Genomic DNA, 24,160 nt, shown 5'->3' with positions numbered 1-24,160 from the left:
TAGTATGTTACTAGTAAACTGTTGATCCTGGAAACAGTAAGTTAGTAAACAGCAATACCATACAAATTATACAATTAAAAATTGGCTGAGCACATTTATTTCCTCAAACTGCAGAGAGTACCCGGTGTTATGTAGGAGTAAGGTGTTCATTTTTCACACATTCAAATAATTAAAGTGGCTGAGGGGGGTTATTTACTCAATTGCAAAGAACACCACGTGTCTCTTTAGTGCAATTACTCAAGTGCGGGTAATGTCAGGTCTCAATTAGGGCTAATTAGGGCTATTCAAATTCCCACACAGTTAAAAAAAAAATGTACATCCAAAATAGTGACCCGTGTGTGTGTCTCCTCAACTGAAGAGAGTACCAGGTGTTTTTAAGGGTAAGGTGTTTTTTTTCCCCCATATTCAAATAATTCAAATAACAGCTGGGATGGTCATTTAGTCAATTGTAGATAACTATTAGGCATAAGGTGTTTATTTTCTTTTTTCCTTCTCCAATCAAATGATTTAAATAGTGTTTGCGAGCTTTAATTTCTTCAACTGCAGACCAGGTGGCTATTGAAAGGTATTTGTGTTCCACAAATTACCGTATTTAAAGACCGGGGGGGGGGTTTGCTTCCTTAATTGCAGAGAGTACCAGACATCTATTAGTGGTAAGGTGTTTATTTTTCCCCACAATAAAATAAATTGTAGTTGGGGTCTTAATCTACTCATCTGCAGTGTGCCATGCATCTACTTTTTTCCGAAATCAAAAACAAGTATTTTTTCCAGGGTGTGACAAATAAAAAAAAGATGCTTCAGTTCAGGTGAGATTTATTAAGATCATTGAGGCATGGCATCAATTATCAGAACGGAAGGCCGCTATTTAACACGATTATGTAGGATCATGTTTTAAAATGCTACGATATAGGAAAATAATGCCCTTATGTCCAAAGGAATAGGGTTCGAGAACGTTCTGCGGACCTGTGGGACAAGTATACAATCAATAGATCAATGGTACATATCTTTTCATGTAAATGTTGAAACACAAAATAATTACACAGCAATCAATCTAATCGTACAAAGTCTGTACTCCTAAGAGTAATTATAATAATTGCAAACACTCATACAACTAAACAATACAAGGGAAGTTTCCTGTGTCATGATATAAATGTACATTTACGGCATTTTGGAAGAAAGTTCCCATCCATGTTGTTGGCTAAGTAAGCTTGACAATTTCAAGTGAGCATTCCAAATGTAATCGAATTTTGTTAGTTTAAAGTCGTGTCAGGAATGATACTGTATTTGTAATATTAGGAAAACAAAATGAACCAGTAATAATGGGTATTTTTGTAAAAGTAAAAAAAAAATTGCAATATTACGAGGGGGGAACTAAGAAATAGTGCAAGTTTGCTTATAAATAGTTTTTTTTAATCACATTTTAATTGTGAACTGCAATTTTTCAAACCAAAGCTGCATTACACAATTATTATTTTTGCCTCATATTGCATTTGAAATTACGTTTCTTGTAATATCACAACAAAAATGACATACATGTTTTCCTCATAATACCGCAAGTAAAAAAAACTAAATGTTTTTTTTCCCCTCGAATTACATCTTAAAAAGTCAAATAAGATTTTATTTCTCTCAAGAATACAACTAACTAATACACCTAATGTTGAATGTGGTTTTTTTTTTAAATTGTTTTTAACTAAAACAAAATATTTTAGTATGACAAATAAAATGACGGAAAATGAACTTTTACTTCTGACATGACCTTAATACAATGTTTAGTTGTTGATCTAACAAAATACAATTGTCAAAACATTAGTCAAGGCCCACTGACCTCACATTGCCACAAAATCGGGCGTTTCGCTGCCGGTGGACACTTCCAGCGAGTCGTCCGACAGCATCTCGATGCCGGTGTCCACCACCGAGTCCCGCGCCGGCCCTGCCAGCTCCCTCAGCTTCCTGCGACGCGGCCCAACGGCGGCCCGCGTCGTGTGGGAGGGAGGCGGCCGGCGCTCGCTGTAACCGTGGCAACGGGCTATGGCGCCTATCTGGTGCTCGGCGGGCATCTTGGCGTTGTCGGCCGATGATGAGGATGACGATGGGCTCTGCTGGCGCGAGAATCTTTTGCCGTCTTTAGACCCGCTCAGTTCCGTGGAAGCGTCCTCGGCGGGGGCGCTCTGGTCAGCGCACTGGGACTCTTTGAGTTGCTTCCTCAGCTTGCGACTGCAGTGCTTGTAGAAGAACAACTCCTTCTCCAGGTTCTGCAGACGCTCCTTGGTGGCCTCCTGAGCTTCTCCCGACGAAGTCCCCTCTAAAAGTGGGAGGAAATCCGAACAAAAACAAAGTGCCACAGCTTAATAGTTGTACGAGAGAGGCTTAGACCCCATATCGGTAATTTCACAGCCGAGCTCATTCCGCTGGCACACCCGATCGTTCGTCTGCCTTCTTCTAAGCTATGCCACCCATCGTAATGATTTAAAAATAATACAGCGGACACCCGCATAGTCCCTACAAACCCCCGCTCACCCATGAAAAATGCTTACTGAATCTTTGTATCAGCAGTTTTAGAAGAATTTCCCCCCCTCCCCAATACATTTCAATGGCGATCAATTATAGGCCGATTTTTGCTCCCTATTTTACGATGATTCCGAGGGTTTGATGCTCGCCGTTAACATATTTACGAATGAAACCTCTCAAATTGTTTTAATTGCAGCCATGGAGTAAGCTCACTCTTGCCCTCATTCTCTCAGTTAATAAAATGTTTATGATGGCCACAGGACACTGGAAGCAATTGTTTATGTCATCGTTTGTGCGTGAGCGCGTGCGTGCACATGTGTGTGCGTGTGTGTTGACCTTTGAGTTTGCTGATGAGGAAGCGGATGTTCCTGTGGTGTTCCTGCTGCTGCTGGGTAAGCCTGCGGTCGGCGTCCCAAGCCAAGTTGTGCACGGCGGCCTCCAGCTCCGCGCGCGCTTCCTCTTGCTCGGTGCAGTAAATTTCCAGCTCCTCGCAGTACAATCGCAAACATGCTTGCGTTTGGCGAAGGTCCACCACCTGGTGGCCAAGTAGGAAAAACACTAAATTGATCAGGCTCACTTTGGGTTGACACTGTCAACGGAGACGTATCCATTGGGCGATCTTTATTATTGGTCGTGAACAACTGCACTGCATCATACAGTGAGCTGTTTCTAATATTTTGACCCTCCAATGTAGCTGAAACAACCCGAAAAAAAGGGGGGGAAGAAAACCTAAATAAACAAGGTGACTAAATGCATGAGGACAGAGCTATACGTAAAAAAAAAAAGTGAAAAATAAATAGAAGTAACAATTAAAAATGTTTTAAAAAAGAAGGGTAAGGTAATAAATGTATTAATTTGAATGAAAAATGAAATAATGATCTGAAAGAATTAAATAAAAAACATTTTGAAATATATTCATCTGTAAACATAATGTATAAGATTTCAAATGTTAAAAAAGGGTTCGTAAGATTTACATTTTTGAAAAAAAAAACTTTAAAAATGGAATAAAAATGTTGTCTAGGGTAAAATTCAAATTAAAATGACATTCAAAAAATGAAATAAAAATGTAAAATAATGAAATGTAATCAAATAAAAATTTTAAAAATCAAAACGTTTGAAAGAATAAAATTTAAAAATAGATATTTTAATTGGTAGTCATTGTAAACTACAAATGTAAAAACTTAAATAAATTGCTTTGCAAAAAACAATGAAAATTTAAAACAATTTAAAAAGATAAAGGATGAAATATTAAACATTTTAAATTAATGCTTTAATTCCCTCTATTGTCATACAAATAAAAAAATAAAATAGAAATACTACATAGGAATTTCATTGTGTTCACTTTTGCTATAAAGTATATAACTTTTTTTTTAAACATTAAATATTGCATCTTAAAATGGTTATACTTACTGTTTTTATTTTTTTGTTTTATTTGAACAGTATATTTATGTTAGATTTTTTTTCAATAGTTGGGTTTTGGTCCTTTTATGTCACTGTACTTGAGGGCTAAAACAGTGTGCGTTTACACGATCCAATAAGAGTTTACATTTCAAAAAAAACAACAACAACAATAAACCTCATTAAATCACACCTCTGATGACGTCTATCAAAACTGAGCATTGCAATCTTTGAAAAGCAACAGACACGTTTTGTACCGGATCTCATTAGCGTATAAGCTGTAATATGATGTACTGAACTGTGCGCTCTTACTTTGCTGAAGTATTTGACGAGCAGCTCGGAAGCTCGAGATTGCGAGAGTTCCCTCAGCTTGCCGGTGACGTCGGAGACACGCGCGCTGTTGCGTGGCGCCGAGCTACGCGCTTTCTCCTGCTTCTCCTGGATGGATCGCCGCTTGAATTCCAGCTCCGCTTCCAGGACCTGCACGGCTTCTTCCAACTGCTCCTCCTTGACAACGAAAAAAAAGCCATGAACAAATGTCTTTTGTATTTTCTTTGGCTTATTTTTTGTGTGTGATGCCGCCACAGCAGGTTAGCAAGGATAGCAGAGGGAATGATAACTAGAATAAGAAATGGAGCTGACATGGACCAGAAATCATGGCTAGTATGGAAATGGCTAACAAGCTGTGCCCACTACGATACATGAGTAGATACGTTTCATTTGAGTAGTTTTAAATCGTTAACTTCTTTTTACACTTGTACGACATTTAGGAATGTTATGTGAGTGAAGTGTGATGATACGCACAGACCGAGGCATGGGACCAGGTGTGACTGCTGAATTCAATTCTAATTTTAGCAAGCAGATGCTAAATGTAAATAGCACATAGCTAAAGGCAACCGGTTAATGCTAGCATGGAAATCCATTTTCCGTCGAGAGCCCACAAAGGGAATAGTTTGGACACCCCCGCCATGACCTCCACCACACTGACCTCCACAGTGAGCGCCGCACTGTCCTTGAGCTGCGAATCCAGGCAGTCTCTCTTCTTTCTCACAATCTCTTTCTCTTTCTCCAGCTCCGTCATGGACGCCTGCTTCGACCTACTCGCCGTCTTCTCCTCCAGCGTTTCCAATCGCATTGACACGCGCAGCAGGTCCTGACTCAAAACCTGTCGAATCACACGACACGATACTGCCGGCACGTTGCAATGTATGACAGCAAAGTAGAAAGGGACGGGTATGGAGAAATGCAGAGGAACGGGCAAGAATGGAAGATAAGCATTAATGAAGACATCGTGGAGAGACCGCATGTCAAAGTCTCCGCATAACCCAAGATTATGTTTCGTATCACGCAACTCATTTAAAGTGTTTAATTCATCTGAGAGACTGTTTGCATGCCTTGGTTCCGCTGTTTTGGTTAGCAACACATTTCAGATGAGCTAGGTCGTTTCAACTCTGTAATTGTGTGCGTGTGCGTTTTTGCTTTAAGTGGATGACGTAAATGGCGTCCATCAGAGATACAGCCGCTATTTGAGAAAGTCTGTGACATATTTAAATTGGAGGTCAACCTAAACTTGTTTTTTTCTAGAATATGTTCCCAGCAGGCCCACTAGTTGAAACACGGCATTCTGATTAATTTTGCGTTTGTGCAATATAAGTTAAGCGGCAAAATGCACTCGTTTTTAGCCATCGAAGGGGGCGGCCATTTTGTCTTCTGTCGACTGAAAATAACATCACAACTGCTCACAACGACCAATCACGGCTCAGATTCAGAAAACAGGTCAGCCGTGATTGGTCGTTTAATTCCAAATATGCTTCTGAGGGACTGTTTAGGTTCTTTGGTAGGTGCAGCTGTCGCTGAGCAACATTTAAACATTTTTAACCTTGTTAAGTAGTTCAAATAAAAAAAGCAATCCTGTAGTTTTTGTGATATTGTTTTTAAATCGGTAAACTGAGTTTTGCTACATTCCACTGCAGCGCACGTTCTGACCAGAACAAAGAGTTGAGAACATATGACTTCAGTCCAAAAGGCTTTACACTGTCTCCCAGTTAGCTGTACAATAGCTTAAAAAATGATGCTACTTGTCTATAAATCACTGAATGGCTTAGGTCCTGAATACATTGAAGAAACGCTGATGGAACGTAAACCCAGTAGGCTTCTGAGGTCAGCAGACTCGGGTCAATCATTGGAGCCCAGAAGTCAAAGTAAAAACGTATCAGCATTTAGCTGTGGAATAAGATGCTAGCAAAACTGGAGCTAGCGCTAACTTGCTTAAAATGTTTATATTTATAGATATAATACTTTATGTCGTAACATTTTTAGATGCTTTTTTTTTAGACAGCGGTGACGTCACCACAACTACACAAGTATAAAAAGAAGCATAACCACCAAACTCAACCACAGCACATGTTTGTAGAGTTTCACGCAAAGTAACTAGAGACAACTTACCTGACTGGCGCGCAGCCTCTCCGTCTCCAGCGCGTTCCTGCGCTGCAGACAGGCGTCCCTGCGCCGGCGCACCTCCTCGCTCTTGCTCAACTCCTGGTCCAGCTCCTGCTGCGTGGCTCTCCTCTGCAGCTCCAGCTCCTCGGCCTCATCCAGCCAACAAGGCTCGCACGCCTGCAGTCGCCACAGGGGGAGCGCTAGCTAAAAGAAAGTCGTGTGTGTGCGAAATGGCTGTAATGAAATCATCTTACCGTGTCCTTTGGCCACAGTTTATTTCTGCTTTCTAGAACACCGTCCACCTGCAAAACAAAAACACACACATATCTGCCATTAACATCATTAGTAGGCCATCACTTATTTATTTGTATTTATTCCTACGAATAAGTTCACATGGGTCAAAAATAACAATTAAAACTATGGCAGAAAGAAACATTCATAATGAAAATATGATTGCATGAATGCTAAGAACTAGCTGCTGTGCTACAGAATCATTTGGAGAGTATTTTTCATTCTTCTTGTTCAGGTTTATGAGGACTTTTTTTTTGCAAAAGCCCCTACTTGTGTTTTTTTTTCAGCCTAGTCATCCACTCATTTGCATTTTTTTTACCAGCCCTTTTTATTTGTGTTTAAATTTCAAAAAGTGTCAACTATTTGCTGATTTTCACTACTTGCAGTCGGGCTTGGTCCCTATTACCCGCACACAGCAGGGGTTGACTGTATTTCTAAAACAAATTAAGATTTTAGAATATATTTTTTAGATTTTTTTTCATTCATCATTTTCTTGTTTCCGCCTGGTCCACAGGCTAAAACATTGGAACCAAAATTGTTAATTGTTTGATTCGGTCTGGGATGCAGGGCAAAAATCAAGAAATTGATTTTAAATTATGAGAGGCACTACTAACGCTTCCGTATCTCGAGTATTTATGGTTAATATGGTCCAACTAAATAATTGGATTTTATATATTTTTTTTTTTTAACTTTCAGTTCTCCTGTTTGTCTCAGCTGAAAATAGTTGTCAATTGTTTTAAAATTCTAATGATTTTTTAAAATTCAATCTTTGATGTGAAACTGTCTACGAATATACAAAATTAGAATATCAAATAGGGCATGCCAAGACATTTTGACATATATATGAATTCAAGGCCTATTTACATATATATGGATTAGGAGGGTCAGATCCTAATCCATATATATGATTCCGCACATATCTCGATGTATGGGGTGCTCCACGATTCAAGGACAGTTTGATTTTCAAGTGGAATAATGTGGTACGGCTCAGTTTGAGAGAGTGTGATGCAATGAGTTTCTTGTTGTCATTTTACAGTACGTACATATTAACGAACTTGTTCCTAATGATTCGATTCGGTTTGATTCCATACACTAACATCTTTTAAATCAAACATTTGTTTTTGGGTTTCAAATCGTTTTTTATTACACCCTAATAAAGTATCAAGTTTAGATTCATTAAATATCTCTCATCAAATGTATTGTTCTTTTTTTTTCCCACTACTTTTCTTTCAAAGTTTTGTCCTGATTGTATTATTGTGAATCGCTTTAATAAAATAATTCTACCAGTTGCTTGCAGCAACAGCAAACCTGATGATGACTTCTGATTTGGTGCCGTGTTTGTGTCGCAGCCGCTCGTAGAATCCACACTAACCCCGTCAGGCTCCGACTCGGCAGAGTTGTCGCTGCTCTCCGGGCTGGGCCGCCTGAGGCTCCGCTGCAGTTGCGCCCTCTGGTGGTCCATGCGCTGCAGGCTGTGACGCAGCGCCAAGCGGGCCTGTCGGCTCTGCTCCGACAGCCACACCAGCGCGCCGTCCTCTCTGCGGTCGCCCGCATCGCGTCGGACTGCCGCCAGCGTTTCTTTCTCTGTTAGGCCAGACGAAATTCGGTCATTCCATATCACTGTGCTGCAGCACAATTTCAAACTCATCACCTTTACAAATAAATCGCCTCGAGGTGATTTGATCTAATACAAATCAATGATTTATGTACACACCGGTTTTTTCCATCTCTTTGACAAGTTCGTCTTTCAAGCTCATGTTTGCTGACAACATCTGGATCCTCCTCTGAATTAGACTGGCTCTCGGCCTCGGGTCCTTCATGCGACGGTGCTCGGCGGCTTGTCGCTTGGTCCCTGAGAGAATAAGTACATATAAAAACAATTGCATTAGAATATAAGGGGCTATAATACTGTCGATTTTAAAAAGTGATGCGGTACAAGTGGCCTGCTGAGTCGTTCGCTTTGATGGTTGGTCCAGCCCAAAGCTCTTTTCTTTCAGGGCCGATTTCTTCTGCCTGCTGGTCCAGCTGAAGCATGAGGGATGCAACATCACAATATTAGGATGCGAAAAAGTGTAGAACTTGAAGGAAAATTCTGAAGCGACCATTTTTGACACTAGGAGTATTAGAATGGCTGCGGGCTGGAAATAAAATTTAGGGTGAGATGTGAGTATGAGAATCATTTGGTCCTCAACAGCGAAAAGTCATCTTTGCCGCCCACATGTATTGATGAAATCTAAGCTACATGTGTTTGCTATATCCTCTGAGAAAACAATCTGATCACTGTGGTAGTATTACACTGTACTATTTTAACTTCAGGGAAGTCAACCCAAACATATTTTTTTCCCAGAATATGTTCTATGCAGGCCCGCTAGTTGAGAAAAGGCATTCTGATTAATATTGTGTTTGTGGAATATGAGTTAAGCAGCAAAATGCAAACGCTTTTAACCATCTCAGGCGGCGGCCATTTTGTCACTTCTGTTGACTGAAAATGACATCGCAGTTGCGCAGCTCTCAGGTAATGACCGATCATGGCTCAGCTTCAGAAAACAGGTGAGCTGTAATTGGTCATTTAACTGAGTAACTGTGAAGTCATTTTCAGTCGACAGAAGTAACAAAATGGCGGCCCCCCCACTCCTGGAGATGGCTAAAATCGGCTGGATTTCTCATATTACACAAACGCAATATTAATCAGAATGCTTTGTTTCAGCTAGTGGGCCTGCATAGAACATATTCGTGAAAAAAATATGTTTGGGTTAACTTCCCTTGAAGGTCATAATATAGATATCACTGACACTTTAGCTGCTATGGAAATTAAGGGTAAAAACCCTATTGAGATCCTTTGGATCAGCCTTCAAATTGAGTAGCAATTTGACAAATGCTTTACGAGCAGTTTGATTTTGTAGCACCGCTAGAAAAAAAAAACAGCAGCTTCACACCAAGATGGCCATCAAATGTTTGAAGTATTTTCTTACCCGAGTCCACTAACAAAGTTGTCTTTCTCATGACCTTGTCCCTCTGACGTTTGCTTCAGCAGAGGACAGAAATCCTTCACCTCCTCCACGCTCTGCAGACGCTGGTTGCTCATCTTAAAAGTTGCCATCAGCCTCTCCAGCGACTCGGCAGGCGGACCGGGACGGATCTACGCGTAAACATACAATCATCACTACATTGGTTATCTTCTTTTAATGTTTTTAGGACAGTATTATTTCAATGTCCATCATTTCCTATTGGAAAATTGGTGTCCGTAAACATCCGGTGACATGAGCTAATGCTAACGCTAAAGGTTAAAAGTCCTGCCACCCTACCTTACTGATGAGCATGTGTCCGCAGCTGGGTCGTATCAAGCTGGCACTGTGTGGTCTGTGGTGAGCCCTGCAGGAGGTCGCTGGTGTCGGACCCCGCATGGCCATCAGGTCGCAGCGAAGGCGGTCGATGAGAATCTGCTGGTCCACCAGTCGCTCCGTCTTGACAACATTCAGAGCATTCCACGTCAAGTGTTAGTGATGATCGAGGATGATACACACGTGGCGAGTGGGCTCACCTGTGCCTTCTCTTCGCAGAAGGTCTGCAGGAGGACATTTTGCTTCTGTAAGAGTTCCTGTACTTCTTTTTGCACTTGTTGCAGTTTGGCATCTTTTTGTGCCACGAGTTCGGCCTCCGTCTCCAGAGACTCCTGAAAGGAAAGGATTGCATGACTTGATGGTGTTAGCTGGATATTATGGTTGGTTGGTGGGGTGGTTTTATGGTTGGATGTTCTGGTTGGTTGCTCGTTTAGAAGTGATAGTTGATGGATGTTATGGTTGGGTGTTTCAGTGTTTGGATGAATGTTATTTTGGGGTGTTTTGGTCAGTTGATATGAGGGTTCCTTGGTTGTTTGCATGGTTTGAATGGTTGAATTGTTGCTATGGTTCAATGTTATGATTAGATGATATGAGTGTTTTTAGTTAGCTATTGTGGTTGATGTTGTGGTTTGTCGGATGTTGTTAGGTGGATATTACTTTGGCGAAGGAGTCGCCACCTTTTTTTGGAAACTGAGAGCTACTTATTATTGCAAAGGACCACCACTTTGTTAAGTGCTTCTTAAGTAACAAATTTGATCAAATTATTTGGTAGGAAACCATCTCTTCACCGTCATCACCCACGTTAGCTTTTCTCCATGAACGCTACAATTTGGTCATGCGCTACAATGCCGACTTTTGAGCGATACATTTTTTAAAAATATATTCATTATACATTTACACCAATTCAAGTGTGATTTACAGTAAAAATGATAGCAAAAAGCTTTTTTTTTTTTTTTTTTAGGTCCGCAGGCTACTCAAGTGGTCCTTGGGTGCAACCTGGTGGCACCACTGTGGTGACACCTGCTTTGGGATGTTTTGGTGGATTGCTTGAACATTGTTCATGTTTGGTTGTTAAATGTTATGTTTGCTTGATTGATGTTCTGGTTGTATGTTATAGTTGATTGGAAGGATGTCATTTTGGGTGTTGTGGCTAGTTAGTTCATTTTTTTGGTAAGTTTTGGTTGGTTGGTTGGATGCTGCATACAGCAGATTCAACAGATGAAGCTATAGTGAAAAAAACGTTAGCGTTGCAGCTGCACTCCTCTTTGTTATGAGTATTACTGCCACCTAGAGCACTGGAGTGCAACAGCATCCACCGTTGCATTTTCCTCACCTGACATTTCTTGAGGTCATGTCTGAGCTGTACGATGGTGACCAGATGGGGTGAGTCTCTCTCATCTGACCAGCTGAGGTCATCGCTGCCACGTGATTGGCTGACGGCCTTCGCCCTCTTCTGCCACTCATGCACTCTGCGTGTCAAGGCGTCATTTTGAGGGTCCGGTCCGCAGACCTCCGCTAAGAGATCAGCCGCCTGCTGCACCAGCGACGAATAGGGAGACGCGTCTCTGTGGGTCACTTCCTGTTCTGACGTGGAATCACTTCCTGACCGCCTTAGAGGCTGGTTGTCATTATTAGGCGGGTCATCAGAGGTCAGCATGGTGGTAAAAGTCTCCTCAGAGTCTTGTTCGGGCGTTGCCAACTCGGCATGGTGGCGAATGCGGCGAGACTTGGACGCAAACTTGAGCACGCTCAAGCTCTCGGCAAAACTATGGTGAGATGGGCTGACGCACGCCACCATGAGGGTGCAGGCGTTACCCCCCAACGAGTCCCGCAGGAGCCGGGTGATCTTGGCGTGGCGATATGGAATGTAGGCGCTGCGTTGTCGCCCGGAATGGGCCAAGGCCCGTATGACGTTGCCCAGCGCCAGCAGGCCCGTGTTGATGTGCACCGACTCCTCGAAGCGGACACCTGTGTTACCCGTCTTGCCGACGCGCTCCGAGCCGGCCAAGTCCACCACGCAGAACTTGGAGAGGCGCTCGGGCCTGTCGGGCTCGGCGGGGGCTCTCTGGCGGAGCCACAGCGTGAGGACGGTGTGCGAGCGGCTTGAGTGCTCGTTCATGCGGGTGGCACCAGTTTGGCGCAACGCGTTGCCCACCTCCAAGACGTTGAGGAGCTCCTCGCAAGAGGAGACCTCCACTTCCTTGGCGCCCACAACCACTGCGCACACACACACACACACATGCACGTCACCATAGATCTACTTTAATGATTAATTCATCTGAGACTGTTTAGGCACTGCTGTTTTGGTTAGCAACACATGGCCTAAAATGTCAAATCTTCAAAGCCCATATACAATTATTACATTTTTTATTAAATATCATAATAATCAACACTTGAAGACATATTATTTAAGTGTAAGATTTCAAAATCAAGAAAAATGTTGTGATCTTATAAGAAAAAAAATCATTAAAAATTGTTTTTTATATAAAAAAACTGAATGATTTAAAAAAACACATTACATGCTTTAGTTTTATATTTCTTTTTTTTTTTTTCTAGAATTTTCTGTTTTTCTATTTGTAATTTGCATGAAAAAGTAAACTATTTTCAAAAGAAGCAGACTAATTTCACGACAAATTGGATATTTCAGAGAAAGGAAGTTGGTTGTTTTGAAAAAAAACAAAACAAAACATAGAATGTCATACATTTTCAAAAAAAAGTAAAATACTAGAGGAAATCGCATGCATATTCGAGAGTTGAAAGTTCTAAAAATTTCACGAAAGTCATTTAATTGAAAAAATTGTTACATATATAATATGCAATATTATTACACTGTTATATAATATTCAAGAGTTACATCTTTTTCAGAAGTCTTATTTTTAAGGTATAAATCTATATTTATTGAGGAAAAAATGGTAGCTATATTTTCATATAGATTATTTTTGAGACCATCATGTTCTTTTGAAAAATCATGAGAATTATTATTATTATTATTATTATTATTATTATTATTATATAGTATTATTATTTTCATAAAAATATATATATTTTTTTAAGTCAAGAGGTTTTCATCTCACCTGTGTTTCCCCGAAAGTCATCTCTGATCTGAAGGTCTTTGTGGGAGGTGCCAAGCTCCAGCAGGTCACGCAGCTCCTCCTTGTACAGCTCCAAATACGACACTCGCATGGCGACTTCCACGCCGTCGCAGTGTTGCCTCTTGTCGAGCAGCGAGAACACGTCCTTGGCCAAGCATGAGATGATACCTCCTTCTGCATCTGTAAGATGGTGGCCATAGTTTGCAATGAACCAAGTCTTGCAGCAAAACATCATTTTATTGAGTTTGCGGTTAGTTATTTAATAAATTTGCTTTTGGTGGTGGGACACGTCCCCGACTGTTGTTTGTGCTTATACACCAAACAGCAGTTCAGAGTTCACACCTTTTTGGAGTCCTTGGAGGGACACTCCAGGGACATTTGGACAGTGACACTTGAATGGTCATGACTGGGAGGAATGCCGCATCCCACCCCAGGACATTGACTCAGAGTGGATCATGTTACGCGGCGCCATTATTTGAGCAGCCCACCGAAGCTGTGGTCAGTGCCTGTCGCGGCGCTAATCCTCGAACCCGTTTGGTGGACATTGAGGGATTCCGTCAAGTTGAAAGAAGAAGGAGGCCTGGTCCTTTTTTGGGCTCGGGCACTTTGGAGGCAGCGGCAGGCCAAGCCGAATGCAGCTCTGGTGGTGGCTCAGGCAATAACTCAGGTGCGGGAGGAGTTCCATGACGCTACGGAGAATGACTTCCGGACGGCTTTGAAAAAAATTCAACTCTCATTCAAGCGGTTCACAGCTCAGCGTGAAGTGGTCGGGCTGAGAATCAAAACCTCCAAATCTGAGACCATAGTACTTCAGTCAGAAAAGGCTGGAAGTGCCCTCTCCAGGTTGCGTATGAGATCCTGCCCCAAGTGTAGATGTTCAAGTATCTTTGGGTCTTGTTCATGGGTGAGGGAAGAATGGGACAAGATCAGGGATGGGGTGAGAAGCTTGGTCACCTGGGAGGGGCTCAGAGTAGAGTCGCTCTTCCTTCGCATTGAGACGAACCAGAGCTGGTGGCTCGCATAGGTAGTAGTTAGGATGCCACCTGGACTTGGTGAGGTGTTCCGAGCCACTGGGAGTTCCTCCCAAGGGATGACCCAGAACATGAGCATGTTGAAGGGACTGTGTCACAGGAAGAGCTCAACTGAAGAGCTGTACTAATTGGCTTGGGAGAGGGAAGTCTAGGCTTCCCCGCTCAAGCTGCTGTCCCCGTATCCTGATCCCAGAAAAGCGCAAGAAAAGGGATGGATATTCCTCCCTAATAAAATCATTCATTGACTCATTATTGGTACCCAAATTAATTATTCATATTGTACTACTTTTTGTTTAATTGAACCAAAATAGTAGAAAGAGCCATCTCCCTTTAGTCTATTTCGTTTTTGTACATTCTTAGTGGGATTTCCTTATTTGAATGAATTCAGTTTAGTTTGCATCAGTTACTGCATTTGTTTGCAGAGGTTGTGGTGCCACGTGTTTCTTACAAGGTGAAGAACAAGCTCGGCCCGTTCACTTTTAACTCTACAATCAACACATAAGGTTCCGTTTCTCACCCATTTTGTTACCACCAAGCGTGTAGGTCTTCCCGGAGCCGGTCTGCCCGTAGCAGAAGACGGTGGCGTTGATTCCGTCCAGGAGGCATCTGGTCAGCGGCCGCACGCATGACTCGTACACTTCACCTTGGCTGGCGCTCGGCCCGAAGGCGTGGTCGAAGGAGAAAAGCTGGTCGGAGCCGAGGATAACTTGCTGGGCGCCGGGAACCACACGCAGACATTCCTGGTGGGCGTGCAGGAGCTCCCTGGGTAGGAGGGGACGCAACCGAACCGCTACGCGAATGCGAACCTCGGTCATGGCGTAATCTATTTGGAACCCCCACCAAAACCAAACGAGAAGTAATCCGTTTTTGTTTTTAAATGATTAAACATTTGTACGAAAGCAGATCCCTACATAACGACCCTTTCTAGCTGTGCGGCCTTTTTAAAAGATTAAAGTGAGCCCCGCAGGACCATAAAGGCAAAACCTGCGACTGTCAAAAGCAACAAGCGTCATGGACACGTTCTCGGCTTAATCTGATTCTCCAATTGTTTCTCTTTCATGATCTTTTCCGTATCTACAGCACATCGAATTTATTCAATTCACTCGATTCTAAGGTCGTCGGGAGAGTTGATCGCAAAGTTGTTATTGTTGACATTTGAGCGTCCGTTGAGGCTGCTCGGTAGGCATGGAAACCGCCGCTGGGGTCAAAGAATGTGCTTCAAGAGTCACCGCGATGGAGCGACTTGAAGACATTAGAAATTAAACAGCGCCCTCATATGGAAGTTTCAAAACTTGCATCCACCCTAACAAAACAACGTTTTGATCTGTGCTAGTTGGTCCCTTTCCACAAGCCTAAACTCGTATTTCACTTTAACTGTTATCATTTTTGTATTTTGCAAAGTTCTCCATTATGGGACTAATAAAGATTATCTTAGTTCATTATGATTAAAAAAAAAAAACTTATGATAAACCAATGTATAAGCAGTTTGGATAATGGATGGAAATTCAAGCCAGGGAGCCAAAAAATAATTTGGAAAAAATTCAATAAAAAGTATGCACAGTATGTAGAAAATGTTCTGAAACCCACGGAAACAAGATGTCACAAAAGATACATTTAAACCAAAACTGAGTTTTCCATGAAGCAACCGTTACATTTCCAAGGATCGTATGTTTCTATGCCTTTCTGTGACTCTTCCAGTCTTACTGTTGAATACACTGACATTTAGCTTTGTAGCCACTTCCCTCTGAGCCTGAGAATATCCCGTTAGAAGTCTCGCAATGGCGAGGTGCTGTTGATCAATTGTTAGCTGTCGTCTTGCTTTCATGATTTCAAAATGTGAACAGCATGATCAAGAGGAGAGTTACTATTCTAATTAAACCACAAAATTTGTGGGTCCATCCAACTGCAATGACGTGAGGTCAAATGAAGTTTGCCTGTAAACGTTATAGCGCCTTTCAGGTTCATCCTGAAATGTCATCTTGGAAGCCCAATAACCCTAATTAAAAGAAAGATATTTTCTTAGAATTGTGTGAAGATGGGTTAATTTTGCACATTGAAAGATCTATATATGAGAAATATGAAATCATTTTATCTTGACGTCATTCTTTTACATCACAAAAAAATGGCATTTGGACAGGGGTGTGTAAACTTTTTGTATCGCCTGTGTGACTAACAAGAAAAAGGACTATTGAAATAATGTACTTTGTTCACGCAGGCAGTCGGCCTGGTCCCGGACACGAGCGGCGTCTATCTTGTCAATAGTAAACACATCGCGTGTGGTGTATGGGAATGTGGGCCATCTCTCGGTGGTGCTGCTTGGCGTACGGCCACAAGTAGAAGTCGATGAGCACTGAATTGATGCCACTGCTGTCGGCGCCCTGTTCCCGCGCCAGCTCGTCCAGGCGGGCCTTAATGCGCTCCACTGCCCAAACGGAGCACGCCCGGATCTCCACCTCCCTGCGGTCACCTGAATGCAACAGCTCGCCTGAAGGCAGACATTTAGACATTGGATGGATGTCAGCAGAAGTGCAGGAGAACCTAACGTTGCCACGTACCACTCTTGAGCGCGCGCATCAGAGCGTCCGAGTATCGCAGCGCGCCCAGGAAGACGAGCGCCTGTGGGACCCGGTAGTCAGCGAACATGGTGAGCCAGTCTATGTTGACGATGTCTGTCTGGGCTCTGGCCGCCGCGACGGCCCAGAAATCTGCCACCAGGATCTGAGCCCTCTTGTACAGAGAGATCCTCCTCCCCTTAAATGCAGCAAAAGACATTTTCTCAGAGGCGGCAATGCAAAGTGTTTAATTCAAATTCATTTCTTAAAAAAAGAAGTTCTTCTTAATGTTATGCGAAAGAATCAGGGATTAAGTACTGTTCAGTTGCATTTATCTTAGTGTAATATTACAATACAAATGGATGTTGTGTGTAGGAATTGTGTTTGGTACGATGTTTAACTTTTTTGTGCAAGACATTTGAATTTAATCATGAAGTACATTTATGTACTATTCACATTTAAACGGCGCTTGCTGTTAGTGGTTTTCAGAAATATTAAATACAGTATACTTTACAGGGAATACAACCTCTGTCTTGTTTGTAATGAACCATTAGGCCTTCTATGCGACAGTATTTTAATGTTGGTCATGATGGTGGCAATTGGAGAGTCAATTATTTTGTTTGTTTGAGAATCACTGATTTAATCAACTGTGGAATATGGCTGTAACGTCACAACATGAGTCAAAATGTGTGGATTTCAATCTTTAAGTCTTACACATTTGCTGACCTCTCATATGGTAATGACGTTTTAAAGTCCATATTTTGTTTGACTTTAGCCAAAGAAAGATTTTCCAGAAAATTCTGCTCCTAATACAGCAGTGTTTTCACTTTGTCATTACATGTAGAATCTTAAGGAAAAAGATTCAATTGATCAACTTTGTAACATGGCTATAATCTAGCAAAATGTGGAATAAGCGAAGGGGCTTGAATGAAAACGCTTGCTATACTGTCTTAATTGTCACCCGTACCCTTCTCGAGGCATCACACACATGAAACACAAACAACGCGAAGAAGAAGCAAGACACACATGTGGAGTTAATCTTGCTGACTGAGATAAAGTCTCCCAGATTTGCTACTATTTTGCATGATGACGACCGTTTTTTGTGTGATTTATGCAGACTAGCTTTTCAAAGAAGTTTTGTGTAAACTTGACATTTCTAATAAAATTAATACATTTTTAAAAATTCAGCAACCATCATTTTCACTTCCTCATCATGTGTAGAATTTTATGGTGGACAATGAATTTAATAAATTTTAGAATACCAGTGTAGCATAACAAAATGTAGAAAAAAGTAAAGGGAATCCTTTCTATACTGGATTTGGTTAACTTGGTACATAAAAACAACATAAAAAAAAGCCAAACAAAACGCAAAACACACTTGAGGAACAAATCCTTTAGATCTGCTGATGTCACACGTGATGACAAGGATGATGGTGATGATGATGAAGACGCCCAAAAAATAAATCTACTCCAGATAATTTGGTGTAAAGTAGACATTTTAAATAAATATAACACTCCCTCCCACCCCAAAAAAGTTTCACTGTGTCATTATGCTTGGAATTTTAAAAGGGGAAATGAATCTGAACCATTTTGGAATACGGCTGTGACGCAACAAAATGTGGCCAGCAGATGGAGCGCTCGCAATAACGTTTCTTCACTTGAACATGCTGAATGATCAGCTCATTCATCATAGCATGCATACATTTACAGCCATATATATATATATATAATATACTATTTTCACTCGCTCGTTATTGTCTTTAAAAAAATAAAAATAAATAAAAAATTTAAAAAAGGACGCATTCAACAGACGGAGAACACGTGATTGTGTTGCACACACTTCTGGCCGTGAAATCGTGCTTTATTTGAGCATTTGCTATTTTCACCGCTTTAAATTGGCTAGAATTGCATAAAAATTACAACCATTAGAATCGATTTGCTAAAAATGAATTTGACCCTATTTGGACATCCGAGATTTTCGACTGACAGTGACTATATTTCATTTTAATATTTCGAGGTCACAATAATCTTACAATTTACAACTACACTTAAACAAACGAACACACACAAATAAAATACTTTGTTCAGATATTGTGCAGTTTTGGTGTCGCTGGCAGCTGGCGTGTCAGAAGGCAGCCAGCCACGCATGCTGGCTGTTTCCCGTGCTGTCAAACGTCTCTGATGAAGGCGAATGCTGATCACCGAAATTGCAAAAAGTCTGAAGAAAGAAGTTAAAAACGTTGACTTACTCAGAAGACATGACACACGTTTTTGAGACAAATTACATACCCTTTCGAATTGGGTAATCTGTGTTGTGGTGACAGTTTGTGTTTTGGGAAGTTGTGTTGTTTCCGAGGTTCCCGAATGCATCACGCGACACGCTGGATTGGCGGGGTGTGCGAGTGGGAGGAGCGAGCAGACGTGACAATACACTTCAATCGGACATTTATAATTGATTTTCCCAAGCCACTCAGAGCCGCAACATAAGGATGAAAGAGCCGCGGGATGCCGACCCCTGGTCTAAACCGGTGATTCTCAGAGTTTAGTACAGTTCAGTATTATTTAACATTTAAAATAAATTAATTTACATTTAATCCTTAAAAATAGTTCCTTTTTTTAAATGCAATGGGATAAAGATGGGAGTAACCAGAGGACATCCACGTGAGAACGGGGAGAACATGCAAACCAGAACCCAGAACCTCAGAACCGTGATGCAGACATGTTGATCACTAGTCCGTGCGGGCCTACCATCGCGTAAAACTTTCACACCTGGTAAACAGCTTCGTCTCGGTAGGAGGGAATCTTCTCCACGATGAGCTCCACCATCTTGCGGGCGTCGTTCTCCGCCTGGCTGACGAAGCTCTGGAAGCTTCCGCCATGTTGCAACAGCACACGGCCGCCTTCGGTCAGCACCTTGAAAGACAGACTCGGCGTGTAAATGAGCTCGGTTGCCTTTGTTATGACAACCTGTTAACCAGATTGCGACATCATCCTCATTTAAACGAGGTAGTATCTTACCTCTGTAATGGTGGAAGAGATAACTTTACCAAGACAAACGGCGAACCTACACTATCGCCGTTGTAACTGAGTTAAAACAAAAAAAAACAAAAAAAGTGGCCAATGCTATGCTAATGCAATGCGCAGCCCTATAATTAGCATTTAAGTCGCAGAGTAGCATTGGCACTAAGGGTAACATAACCTTTTTTTAGCAAGACATCGAAAGGCGACATCAAGCACAGAATAGGCAATGATGTCGCTAATCGATCAAAGCGCTTACCAATCAGATTGCTTCCATGTCATCGCTCACGCTAGAGGAATGCTATGATACACTATGATGTACTAACATGTGCGCAAGTGATTTCCTATGATGGCGTTACGGCTCGGCGACGACATCGCCGGAGTCAGCATACGTCGTCACTTGTTGTGAAAGTTAGGCTTATGTAGACGGGAATTGTTGTATCTTACTTTGATTTACAGTTGTCGACTTCTTTTTACACTTCGAAAATTGCAGAGTATACGACTCAGCTTTGCGTTAGATCTTCGCTACAATTTACTCAAATTAAGACCGTGTATTTTATTGTTTACGTCTCGAAATGAATTCATTGCATTCCATTTAAGAATGGTAAAATGTAATTTGCCTGATAGTTAGGTTTTGGATGGCGACAATTTCAACCTGGAACGGACTATACCATCATTTCCTATGAGACTTTTTTTATTTTTTTATTTTAACAATTACAGGTCAGTACAAAGTGTTGATGTACCAGTAATAAAAAGTACTGATTGTCTCAAACAGATGTGGGTTATTTCCTGTGGCTTTTTCTAAAATGTTTCTTAGAAGTTGCTTTGTGTATCCTGTTGTACTGAAGGTTTGTAACGAGGGTAATGCTTTTACATTTTTTTCATACTTTTATAACTGGATTTTTTTTTTTTTATACATAAACATGTTTACTCAAGAGGTTGACCGGCATTGTCAATTATGTTGTGAAAACATTAGCTTGGCATGCGCAGTTAACGAAGCTTTTATGGCCACATTTTGACCCCAGAACAGATGATTTATATTTACACGATCTTCTATCAATTATTTATATTTACATTATTTGGGATTCTTTTACAAAATGCCAACAAATGAAATTGAAAAAGAATTGTATTTAATTTTAAGAGGTTCCAATGTGCATTGTGTTGTGCCTGAAGGTCTGAACCAATGCTCAAGATAACATTTCACAGCGGTTCACTTCTTTTGACACTTTTGTGACAGTCAAGCATGTAAGATTAAAAAAAAAAGATTAAAAAAATATAAAGATGATCATTTTGGAACCTGGTGTCGCTCCTGAAGCATGGGCATGGGCGTTTCGTTGTCAGATCGAAGGATGTGCGCCAGCTCCTCCATGGATATCTGGGAGAAAAATTTGGGGTCGGTAATGGGCACCCCTGAGGAGGCAAGAGAAGTCAGGTAAAGGGACACTCGGGTATGAGGTTCGAGCAACAGGAATAGAAGTCATTTCCGCTAAATAGCTCAAAGAACATCATTTATGTGATTCACGGGGAGCAGCGTACCATATGAGACATCACTGATAAATTGTCAGAGACTAATTGCAAATGATGCACACGACATTACGAGCAATTCCCCAAGCGGTTCAAGTTCAAGTAAAGGGCACGCTCTCAATAATTGGAAGTGGCGGATGCACAGCATGTGGACAAAAACAAGGAGTGTTTACATATTGTGCGATAGGGCTTGGTGATGAATACATTTCATTGATTAATTCAAATATGTGAGGACATTTTTTTTTTTTTTTAAGCAGCTTCCGTAGTTCAAAATTGTTTTGAATGTCATTTTTTCTAAAAGCCAATTGGGGGAAAACAAATGGATTCAAATTATAAATCTGATTTTTGTGGAAAATAAAAAACTGCTTTTACTTGAAGGGCATAGACCTACTATGAGGTGTTTCTTCATGCATCAAAAAAGGCGGTCATATGAACACACCATCTCACCTTCCTCCATGGCTCTGGTGATGGCAGCACACAAGGTCATGTAGCCCGTGTGTGTGGTCCCTCGGAAGGTCACCTCGCACTGCCGCGTTTCCTCATCGGGCCAGAAGGAGAAGTTCATGGTGTCAACCACAAACACCCAGTTGAAGGCCTGCAGGGTTGGAACCGATACAATAAGCCAAATACTAGACTTGGGGAGGCAAGTTTCTATTAGCAGCGTGTACGCTGACAAGAGCGAGGCAGCAACAGGGAGCTGAAGGCCTAAATTGCGAAGCCGTAAACAAAATCTTCCAGTGGAACTGAACAAAACAGAACAGACCAGTACATTTTTAAAATTTTCTGATGGGGAACGCTTCAAATCAAGACTCAAATGACCGTTATTTTATTTTTATTTTTTTTAACGCTTTCATGCAAAGTGGTCACTACAGTGGACAGCTATTTAAAAGTTGCTTTCGCCTATATTAATTAATCGAAAAAATATATTTATATTTTAAATAATAACATTAAATCATAATTAATGCATGTAAGGGTTAAAAATATTTTTAAAAATTTAGATTAATTAATATAGGCAACTTTCAAATAGTTGTCCACTGTAGTGACCACTATGCATGAAAGGGTTAATGGTTTGGACTGTTTGCTTGCTGGCTAGCAAGCGCTTGTTAAAAGAGATCACCCGACAATGACGGGACTTGATCATTTGGATTCTGGGGCGGGAGGATATTTTTAAAAATTATGCATTGGCCAATTTTTTTTTTTTTTTTTGATGTGGCAAGCAACGTGCGCTGACTGAGGCAGCAACAAATAGCATTTGGTCCCCACATAAAAACTCAAAATCACATGACTCCCGGTGATACATCTTGCCCTGAAAACCAAATAGAAATCAACCTGCAGTAACTCAATACAAAAGAAAATGAACAATAGTGGAAGTACAACATTTTTGATTTGAGCAAAAAAATAAAATAATAATAATAAATCAAATAAAATATATATATTTTTTTATTTAATTGATGAATGCTCTAATAGTATTCTGCTGTCTGCCTGCTTGGGAGCCAGCCAGCTACTGGTTCATGGAATAATTAAGACTTTACAACTTGCATTCAGGGGCGGGGGCACAGCTATAGCTTTAGGGCTGGGTAACGATTCAGATTTCTAAAATCAAGTCAATTCAATTCACAAGGGCCCAATCTGACAATAAAAAAACATGCTGCATGTCCCCATGGGATACATGGTAGTAGTCTACAACTGTGTATTTTGAATTTTAGAGTTTAAAGGTCACTTTTTTTGTTTCAGCATTGGATGTTATTTAATATGATGCTGACTCCCCTGGTCAGAAGTGGGCGCAGGGGCTAGGGGGTTGGCCTTCTTCCAGCCACTGGCGCTCAGTTCATCACTAGCCCGCAGAGCGTAGAGCATCTGTGCCACATTCAGCACGCCTTCTTCCTCCACAGACACATCTTGACTCTGCTCTGCTACAAACTTGCCGGACTCTCGAGGGAATAGGGGAGGCTCCATGAAGGCTGAGAAACAGATCATGTAAACAAGACGTCGATCAGTGAGCTCCCTGAGTAATTCACATTAAGAAGGTGTTTGCTAACATTTGTCTACATCTTTCTGAGGATTTATCACATAATTTAGCACTAATAAGTTTAATTGTCTACATATAAATTTCTGAGGATTCGTCACATAAATAATTTAGCACTAGGTACGGCAATCACTCAACTCTAGTGACAGCGTTTCAATTGGGAATTCGTATTTAGTTAAGTTTAAACACTACAATGTTGGTATACTTATTGACGTTTGTGTTACGACATCATGTCTAATTTATTTGTTAATAAAACTTACCAATGAAATTAGGACTGTTGACTGTCACCGACTCGTACTGTCACTTCCTGTTTGAAAGGATTCCGGCCAATCACGCCTCCGTTGTCGACTCTCAGCCAATCACGAAGCAGTCGGCAGACGCAAACGAAACGGAAATAGCGTCGTTTGTTACTATTTAACAGCGGGGCGAACGTACCTTTGGACTCGTTACGTCCATGATGAGAGATAAAAAATAAAAATAAAAAAATTAAAAAGCCTTGCACACGTGAACAAAATTGTCATTACCTCTCTGTTGATGAAAATAAAGAAGAAAAAAAACAAAGGCCACTGAAAATAAACTAACAAAATTAATACATACAAATGTCCTTATCCAATGATTGACATTGCTTTCGTATTAAAGTTAACCAGAATCATTTTACAAAACAAACTTGCCCCGGAAAAAAAGATTGTACTCCGAGAAAATGAATAGACCTTTGAGGACATGTTAAAATTCGAGAAAATGAATAGACCATTAAGGACATGTTAAAACTAAGTGTCCGCAAATTAACAGATCGTAATCAGACTTCACATTTCAAGAGTGACAAGTAGTCACTGTGGTTTAGTAGGCTGCTTTGCTACATCTATCGCGAGGTGTCTTTATGGTGCAGTGAACTCTCCAAACTACTGTATCTGGGCATTTGAGAGAGAAATGTATGGTTAAG

At 41.2% G+C, this 24,160-nt stretch overlaps 2 protein-coding genes across 3 annotated transcripts; both read right to left on the bottom strand.

Annotated features, from left to right (window-relative positions):
- Positions 1-796: 796 nt before the first annotated feature.
- LOC147147037 (kinesin-like protein KIF27) lies at positions 797-15,292 on the bottom strand. 2 transcript variants are annotated; one of them, XM_086032047.1, is made up of 16 exons: positions 14,618-15,292; positions 13,052-13,249; positions 11,311-12,194; positions 10,178-10,309; positions 9,942-10,100; positions 9,609-9,775; positions 8,573-8,661; positions 8,351-8,488; positions 8,009-8,220; positions 6,600-6,647; positions 6,352-6,522; positions 4,895-5,071; positions 4,219-4,413; positions 2,845-3,043; positions 1,826-2,302; positions 797-963 (listed from the first exon to the last, which is right to left on the bottom strand). In XM_086032047.1, exons 1-15 carry the CDS (start codon positions 14,913-14,915, stop codon positions 1,827-1,829), a joined length of 3,543 nt encoding a protein of 1,180 aa, XP_085888173.1. In that variant the 5' UTR covers positions 14,916-15,292; the 3' UTR covers positions 797-963; position 1,826. The 2 variants fall into 2 exon arrangements, with proteins under 2 accessions (XP_085888173.1, XP_085888172.1); XM_086032046.1 differs by having other exon boundaries at positions 797-2,302.
- Positions 15,293-16,163: 871 nt separating this feature from the next.
- Positions 16,164-23,589, bottom strand: qng1 (Q-nucleotide N-glycosylase 1). The gene is made up of 7 exons (XM_086030963.1): positions 23,481-23,589; positions 22,965-23,155; positions 21,642-21,792; positions 20,968-21,080; positions 19,422-19,565; positions 16,656-16,851; positions 16,164-16,585 (listed from the first exon to the last, which is right to left on the bottom strand). Exons 2-7 carry the CDS (start codon positions 23,148-23,150, stop codon positions 16,356-16,358), a joined length of 1,020 nt encoding a protein of 339 aa, XP_085887089.1. The 5' UTR covers positions 23,151-23,155; positions 23,481-23,589; the 3' UTR covers positions 16,164-16,355.
- Between the last annotated feature and the right edge of the window lie 571 nt (positions 23,590-24,160).

Source organism: Filicampus tigris, chromosome 5 (assembly GCF_054856515.1).
Source record: "Filicampus tigris isolate MCC_2025a chromosome 5, RoL_Ftig_1.0, whole genome shotgun sequence".
Taxonomy (NCBI): Eukaryota; Metazoa; Chordata; class Actinopteri; order Syngnathiformes; family Syngnathidae; genus Filicampus; species Filicampus tigris.
Note: the sequence above shows the minus strand (reverse complement) of the source record. Positions and strands in the feature narration are given on the sequence as shown.